Raw genomic sequence first — 9,331 nt, forward strand, 5'->3', positions numbered from 1 at the left:
AAGGTGACCTCTGGTCCCCCTACTGCTGTACAATATAAGGTGACCTCTGCTCTCCTACTGATGTCCCCTACTGATGTACAGTGTAAGGTGAACTCTGGTCCCCCCACTGATGTACAATTTAAGGTGACCTCCTTAAATTAAGGTCCCCCTACATATGTAGAATTGAAGGTGACCTCTGGTCACCCTACTGATGTAGAATATAAGGTGTTCTCTGGCCTCCTTTCTGTTGTCCCCTACTTATGTACAATATAAGGTGTATTCTGGTCCCCCTACATATGTAGAATTCAAAATGCCCTCTAGTCTCCCTACTGATGTACAGTATAAGGTGCCCTCTGGTCCCCCTACTGATGTAGAGTATAAGGTGACCTCTGGTCCCCCTACTGATGTACCCTTCTGATGTAGAGTATAAGGTGACTTCTGGTCAACTTAATGATGTATTATATAAGGTGACACACTGGTCCTTTTACTGATGTACAATATTAGGTGTCCTCTGGTCCTCCTACTGATGTACAAATAAGGTGTCCTCTGGTCCCCCTACTGATGTACATTAAGGTGTCCTCTTGTTCCCTTACTGATGTACAGTTTAAGGTGACCTCTGGTCCCCCTACTTATGTACTATACAAGGTGACCTTTGCTCTCCCTACTGATGTCCCCCTACTGATGTACAAAATTAGGTGACCTCTGGTCCCCCTACTGATGTACAACATTACTTGTTCTCTTGTCACCTTACTGTTGTCCCCTACTGATGTGTACTATAACGTTACATGGAATAAAATCATAGGGGAGACCACAGGTCACCTAACGTAATCCATAAATGTTAAACGCTTATATATCATATATCGCATAAAATTGCAGTTAATGTTGCTCAGCACCCACCCTCCACCCCCTCTATCTTTTCTAATACCCATCAGATGGTTATTCCTTTTAAAAAGTTGTTTGTTTTACACTTCAAAGGTTTCACAGCATTACGATTTATTCTATTTTCACTTTACGTATGCAACGCACTACATTTTGTAGCGGAGTAAACAGGCCCGATAGTCGTGAACTGAGCAGGGGACCTCAGGTCCTAGTTCAGCGTACGTTTTATCCTTCTGCTTACTTATACAGCAATATACCTTCATCACCTGCATACGGAGTATATATATCTCATTTGATTCGATACGCAAGAGCATGCTCTACGTATGAACAATTTCTTAAACAAGGTAAATTATTGACAAGCAAGTTGATGAAACAATAAAATCAGCAGAATCGTTTAAAGTTATCATTTCGTAAGTTCTATTGCCGATATAATGACCTTGTCAGCAAATACAATTTATCATTGAGTCAAATGCTGACTGACGTTTTTCATACCAATTGTCAGTCCATTATTTATACACTGAATTGACGACGGATTTTTTTCCCCGTTACTTCCTGATCATGATAACGAGCACACGGCGGGTGTGACCGGTCGGCAGGGCATGCTTACTCCTCCATGGCAACTGATCCCACTTCTGCAAACACGGAGGTCCGTGTTTGCTCTGCTCTTATTTTGTATATTGTTTAATGGACTTTGAGATTGAATACTGTACGTTATCTCCATATCCTTTTTGAAAGACCCTTTTGTCCGAAAACCAATTTCCAGCTGTACAATGTGCACCCTTTTTGCCAAGATATGAAATTCCTTTGGTCTGTGAGGTTGTCACAGGAGTAGTCCCCCAGTTACAAATCAAATAACAAACAGTCATTGAATCTCATATTGCCTAGTAATAATCATGTGCCTTAGTGTCCATAACGAATCCACTCAACATCCGGTTGACCTAGTTGTGTGGAACAATTTTCAACCTATTGTATGCTGCTAATTTAAAGGCATGGTTATCTATATTAAGCATTATTATGGATGTTAATTTATTTGTAACAATTAACCATGAGTGGAATTCATAAGCTTTTTATTGCTTTCATTTTTTTTTTTACAGATTTTTCTAAAGAAACCTCCTGCAGACGCCATACTGTCTGCTTTAGCACGCTCTTCTAGCGTCATACGCAGCATATGGAGTAACTTCGTCATATCATGATGTAAAGAAAATTTTATTATGGTAAATATATAGACCAATTATTTTCTATTATACAATAAAATCAGAAATATGACACCCCTACTAATGTTATTGTGATTGAAATTCAAGACACGTGGTTTAGGTTTACTTATTCAAAGGTTATAGGGTAGAACCGGTTATATAAATAAAATTAAGTAAAATTAAGCAGTAAACAGGAAATTGTTATAGTCTGTTTCTTCTGAAAACATGTCCCGTGAAAAATGTGTTTCCAGACCTTTCTGAAAAACTTTAATGATTTTCAACAGAAATGGGTGGCTTAAGGGGGGTGGGATGGGTAAATAACAATTAATACATCTTATTATAGTTTACAGCTCACTAGCGACCTATACGCTGGTGTTTACAATATCATCTACACTGACAAACCTTTGTTTGCCTCATATGGCTATTGCTATTAATGCGCACAGAGGGTCTTACCACGAGCAACTGACCAATTGTTGAAAGAATAGCAACGTTTACGCCAAACACTCAGGTTAATGAATGATCATTTCAATGGAGTGCAAAATAAAAAAATGTTCTTATGAACAATATGCAAACATTAGAAACAATGAATGATATCACGGGCGTTTTTAATTTGTTATTAACTAGAGAAAAATTATTTGATAAAATGTATAGGTCAGCTGTACGTGGTTTGTGTCAAGTTCAGATCAGCAACACATCAAGAGTAAGGAAAACGAGCAGATTCTCGTATGCATTTAAACGGACACAACATTTCTTACAGAACTATACTCGTGATTACGTGTGTTGGCCAGGGAATCCACCTGACAGTTGTATTCACCGATATTACAATAAAGGAATTTATCAAGGTTAGCGTAAAATTCCTGTAGTATTCGTAGTAACCCATAATGCATTTCTCATTCATCTGATTTGTCAGTTAAAGTCACATTGGTGCCTCATTTGCTAACCTGACGCCAAAAAATATAGTCCCGGTTCCCATGCAAAATAGTTGTCCAAAAAGAAATTTTAATTCACGACAGCAGAAAATTGTATCATAGAAAATACTAGTACACTTAATTTAAACTTGAATGAATTCAAGAAAGATCTATTGAAGTGTATTTCTACAGAATGATATTATAGGGTAGTGAAAACTAAAACGCAACCTAACTTTTCTGTTTACCATGTCTCCACAAGCTAGTCACTTCCTAGCCACATTTCCGTGAATAATTTACCCTGTCTCGCTGTAGTCTCGCTTAGTCTCGCCAGAGCCACTTCCAGATCTACTCTGAACTCATCCAGTTTTATAATTTGCAGAACACCGAAAAATAAAAGGTTCCGAACACATTAGTAGGGATGTATGAGGTATACATGAAAATCATATTTACTCTCATACCAATCTAATTCTCATTAAAAAAAAATTCTGAAGCGTTGCTTTTTAAATCTGTGCTTGTAATATAAAACGCATCCATCAACAAGAGTTATCTTTCCATTATCGCCAATTGTACAATAGAATAAATCCGATTGAATTGACTATAAAATGGTTCTAACAAATGAAATTTGTAAATCTGACATGAGAATTCATAGCATTTCATGGAAAATGTCTTCAGAAAGTCACCTCTCTTATCAGAGGGATATTACACCTTAAAAAATAAATCGTGTAAATCACGTTATCTTCATTCAAAGTAATGAAATGAAAAAAAAAGGATTTTTTTTATACAATGAACAATCAAATGTGAAAAGGACCAGAACTCAATTAAATGAGGTTGACCATGAAAATGGAACGCAAACATTGTTTCGGACATACGTCCTACAAAGAAAACTGCATTATCTTTCATGTAACTGTCCTTCATTGAGTCAATATTTCACCTGAATCCTTTATTTTCACTATCAAATTAGATCTTTTAACTGTTGTTCCTGCGTCGAAGAAGCTTTAGTTTCAAGTCTTATAAGCCTTACTCAATTTCAGGTGTAAGGAGCTGTTCAGTATCACAATGATTTTCAAGCTCTAATTCGGACGTGGCATTCTGCCTGGTCTCAGAAATAATGTCCTGACACACAGGTTCAAATAAATTTTTGAAATCCTCCCAAAAGAGATCATATCCCCACGCTTCATCAGGATAATCCAAACTGGAATTGTAATTCAAAATAATCAATAATTCTTCTGTGAGTTCGTTTTTATTTACTCCTGGAAATAAAATGATATGAATAAATCTATAATTTTCTCCCCTTTCTACACCAATATCCATCGCGACCTTGAGGTCAAATTTCCACATTCCAGATGTCAAGTACTCTTCAGTAACCAAACATATTACACGTCTGCTTTTTGCCATGCCTTCTGTTACAATATTGTATTTGTTTCGCCCAGCCAGCTCTGCATCGTTACGACCTGGGATGAAGAGTTCAATATTTAACTGAGTTTCAATATGTTCGACTATGTCGCCTGTAGCAAACTGATACATATCATGATTTTTACCGTCATAATAAGAAATATATGCTTGATAGTCGTATGAACTTCCTACTTGCATTGCAGAAGTTCCACGTTTCTTAAATACCTTCTTGGCTCTGAAGATTAGATATAAAATCTTCCATTTTAATTTTACCATTGTAACACCTAGAACCATGCTTATTAAAAAAGCAATTGAAACAGATATAAGAATATATATCGACAATAAAGACCTACACTTTTCTCTCAAAGTACCAACAGACGAAACGGCTTCAGAAAAATTGAATATTTTAGAACTTGCCAAAGAGCACTGATATAATTCAAAGTGTTTAAAATGTATTCTATATGTAGTTATCCAGGATAGAAACTGCAAATTTTCGCATGAACATGAAAGTTTGTTGTCAGATAAATCAACTGTAAGCTTGGAATTTAAAAAAAGGGTTTCAAACGATCGCTGCTGAATAACGTCTATTGTTGTAAGTCTATTTTTAGCCAATTTTATGTCTTTTATATTTCTCATGTGATCCATTTTCACGCGCCATTCAGAAAGCAGGTTACCATTTAAATTCAGAACCTGAAGGTTTTGAAGATTTTTGAACATTAAACTTGGCAACACGTTAATATTGTCAAATGATAAATCCAGTTCTCGCAAGGAATATAGATTTTCAAGTATTCTTCCATCACTGTCATCAATTATATGTTTTCCGATATCGTTTCTAGACAAATTAAGAATTTTCACCCCTGTTGCATATTTGAAAAATGATTCGGAAATGTATGAGCAGAAGTTATTGGAAAGATCTAAAATTGTTAAATTCTGGATTCCGTGGATAGGTCCTATCCAAGAATAGAAAAAGTTATTTTGTAGATATACTTCCCTTAAATTTCTCGAGGTAATTCCAAACTCTGGAATAGCTGAATACAATCGACTTGAGTTTGCATAAATAATTTCCAGTGACTTAGGAAAGTTAACAATTACAAATCCTTTGTCCTTTGTACGGAAAAAAGATTCATCAATAAGCTCAACGTCTTTGTAAATTGTTGTATCTCTTTGAATTTTTTTTTCCGAAAAAGGAAACTCGCAGTTGTCATCCTTTTCTTTACAATTTTCAAATATTGACATCGGATACGGCGCTGGCCGAAGTTGGACACTGATATTAAAGATACGAACACTGTCCATGGAGAAGTAATCTAATATGTATTTCCCCTGAGTCAATTTATTTTCTCCAACTGAAACTTTTTTTAACGTTTTGGGAAGAACTTTCATTGCACCTGCTTCAAGCTGCTCTAATCGGTTTTTTTCAATGTAAAGCTCGGTTAGATTTGTTTCTTTTAAGTTAATAAAATGACGCGTGAGGATTTTTGTTCCTATTCCGGTTAAACAGTTTATACCATTTAATCTTAAAATTTCTATAGGTGTTTGGTTAAGATTTTTTGTAATGTTTGGAAGTGAGGCAAATCCTATTCTCTTGTTATGGGATAAATCGAGATATTGAAGAAATGAGAGATTTTCAAACGCACCATCTTCAATATCTAGGATATCACATGCTGAGACATCAATATATGTCAAATGAGGCAAATACTTAAACAAATCTTTTGAGAGTTCATAAAATGAACAATTTCCCGTGATTCCGGATAAATCTAGATAAATTAACTCTGTTAATTTCAAGAATCCTTTCTCAAATGATATATTTCTTGGGCCATCAATTTTCAAAATTCTCAATGCAGTTAACTCTGAAAATGCATCATCACGAATCAGAACATTATCTGATGGATTAGTATTTCCTTTCAAACTTATTTCTATCAATGACTTCAGATCTGGAAAAATTCCTTTATAAAACTGTGAAATATTTATGTGATTATAATCCAAGTTCAATGTTTTTAATTTTTGTAATCCGTGAAATGAAAAGTTGTTCAACCTTTTAATTTTGTTTCTCGAGAGATTGATATACTCAACATTCTTTGGAAAATTATTTTCAATTTTTTCAATAAGATTGTCACTCAGATCGATCCAGGTACTGTTTTCATAAAACTTTGGAATTTTAAACAATTCCTTGTGGGAGCAATCCACTTTCGTTTGGTTCTTTAGGTCTTGGCAAGTGCAATTCACTAATCCCAAGTCACAAATATAAGATCTCGAAAAGGTGATGGACAATAATATACAAATGATTATTCCATACACATGTAATGAGCAAAACATATTCAAAGTAAATCCCATGATAATGTTTCCAAAATATCTAGATTTGTGATTTTGCTTTTGCAATCCAAAATTATTGTCTTAAATCAGATTTTTCTCTTTCAATTTATTAATTATGTCCATAATACGCAGACATGATTAATCTTTAACTGGATTAAAGTAAGTAGAATCGGGTTGTTAAATATTGCCAATGTGTACATAAAAATTAGTTTCTTTTATAATAACATAAATTATAAAGAAGGGACCTATATATATATCTCTGTGCTAAAAGATAAATAGTTCCTGACCTTTGATGCCATGCATATTCATATTCATCGATTTGTTGTTCGTAAGATATTTATGATGTCATTCCCCATTGAGTCAACATATGTAAACAATACCAAAAGCACAATTTGTCCACATTTCCCACAAAGAATCCAGTTGATTTGCATCTTAGATAAAGATTAACAATGGTGTATTGATCATAAGCAGTGGTTAATAATGTTGCAATGAACAAAACATATACAAATATTTTATTCAGATTGAATTGATTTCAATTGCCGTCTATTAATTATTTGATATGCATTTACAAATGGAATGACAAGTATAGAATTTAAATAACCGTTGAATCGATTTTGTTATATGGATTACATGCTATCAGATTCATCGTTGTTGTTTTTTTTTTTCATTCTATATCTTGACTAATGATGTCTAAAAATAAATGTTATGAAATTTCAACCTTTAAAAATGCTATTTTTTTTCTACATAAACGTTTTTGATATTGATGCATATTATGAAATGTATCGATCTTTTAGACAACATCTAGGCTTACAATCTATAATACTTTGAATGTATTTGAAAATATATAGTCATTGTGTTAAAAAATTGATGAAAATGTAAGTGTATTAACAAGTAGAGGGAAATTTAATTTCTTTTAAGAAGCATATGGAAAAACACACATAGACACATATGAAAATTAAATACACACATAAGATTATATTTGCACGAGGGAGTCTTTTTTGCACTTTACATTTAAAAAAAAAAGTAAATTCAAGTCATTTACATTTTTGCATCATGTTTGATATTATTGAAACTTTCGGCAATCAACAATGTCATTTTACCATAAGTTGTGTTCCTTAGCATTTATGTACAATTGCCAATGCCAGTTTATTTTGACATAATAACTAATTTATGAAACTTCTTGTTTATTAACATTTTTATGTACTATTGTAATTCCAACTCACATTTATTGCACTATCGCAGTATTTCGAGAAACCGCCTTCACTCTTCATTCTCATAAACAACAAGACATTAAGGTATGTTGCACTTTGCCACTAATGTGACTTTAATTAGAGAACATACTTGTAATTAATTATGAAATGATTGATCTTAAAATCCATAAAATTATCAATAAACAACTTTTTATCTGTATCAAAAATTTACAACAGAATGAAACCGAATTATGAATATGATTAATATGTAAACCGTGATTACATAATATATGATGTAATTGATTACATGATATGTCAAACGTTCTTGTGGTCTGAAACCGCCAAAAACGACTAAAAACACATTAAAAAAACAAGAAAATAAGATAGACAAAACTTGAAAACCTTAAAAAAAAGAAAAAGGTGGAGGGGTGGAGGCGGCTAAAAATAATCTGAAGCTATCCAACACACGTGTACTTTTCACGGCGTCCTAAAAGAAACTGAGAAGTGACGCTATCTGGACGACCAGGTCCTGATTTTAACCGCGCACGATTTTCATTGGGTGTTAACTAAACGTTTTCATTTCGAAGAATCGCTTGCATCTGCCTCTCCTTATTTGGACACGGCAAAAACTTTCCAACGATATGGGAAGCTCGATAACTCTTACACGCAGAGCATTCCAATGTACATGAAATATTTTAAGTAAAATTTAAAATTCATTTTAATTCAATTAAAAAAAAGACGGTATTGGCCGATTAACTTTTATAAATGACGTTTTAAAAGTAATTTTATTTTTCAAACTTTCATTTCCTTTAAAATAGAATAAAACTGAAATAAAGTCATCCAACCCACAAAGGTTATATCGTTAGCTGATTTTTTCAAAATTTATTTTTAAAGACAACTGATTTCTGAGGGGTAACTAAATATGTGTCTATGGAATAACCGTGTGACAATTTTTTTTCAATTATTTTTATTCCGCAGTCAGAGAAATCTTTAAATGAACATGACTGACAACAATAAAAATAATTAAAAAAAAATTGTCACATGGTTATTCCATAGACACATTTATAGTAACCCTTATAACTCATTAAGTTAACGGTATAACCTTTGTCGGTTGGATGACTTTATTTCAGTTTTATTCTCATTTAAAAGAAAAGAAAGTTTGAAGAAGAAAATGTCATTGTTAATGAGCCAATGCAGTCTTTGTTTTTTTTAAAATTGAATTAAAATGCTAATGAACAACTTGTGGAAAAATGACATTGTTGAATGCCGAAAGTTTCCATAACATTAAACATGATGCAAAAATGTAAATGACTTGAATTTTATTTTTTTTTAAATGTGAAATGCAAAAAAAAAAAAGACTCCCTCGTGCAAATATAATCTAATATGTGTATATAATTTTCATATGGGCCTATGTTTCTTTTTCCATATCCTTCTTAAAAGAAATTAAATTTCCCTGTACTTGTTAATACGCTAATACACT

The 9,331-nt window shown here is 33.2% G+C and overlaps 1 protein-coding gene across 1 annotated transcript; it reads right to left on the reverse strand.

Annotated features, from left to right (window-relative positions):
* Nucleotides 1-3,976: 3,976 nt before the first annotated feature.
* LOC134275100 (toll-like receptor 4) lies at nucleotides 3,977-6,675 on the reverse strand. Its single transcript, XM_062757350.1, has one exon. The coding sequence runs from the start codon at nucleotides 6,662-6,664 to the stop codon at nucleotides 3,977-3,979; it is 2,688 nt and encodes an 895-aa protein (XP_062613334.1). The 5' UTR covers nucleotides 6,665-6,675.
* Between the last annotated feature and the right edge of the window lie 2,656 nt (nucleotides 6,676-9,331).

Source organism: Saccostrea cucullata, unplaced genomic scaffold (assembly GCF_032062105.1).
Source record: "Saccostrea cucullata isolate Sc308-1 unplaced genomic scaffold, CSIRO_AGI_Scuc_v1 ctg7112, whole genome shotgun sequence".
In the NCBI taxonomy this organism is placed as follows: domain Eukaryota; kingdom Metazoa; phylum Mollusca; class Bivalvia; order Ostreida; family Ostreidae; genus Saccostrea; species Saccostrea cuccullata.

What these genes read in the sequence shown, in the direction of transcription:
- LOC134275100 (XM_062757350.1), bottom strand. Translation starts at nt 6,664, where the DNA reads ATGTTTTGCTCATTACATGTGTATGGAATAATCATTTGTATATTATTG.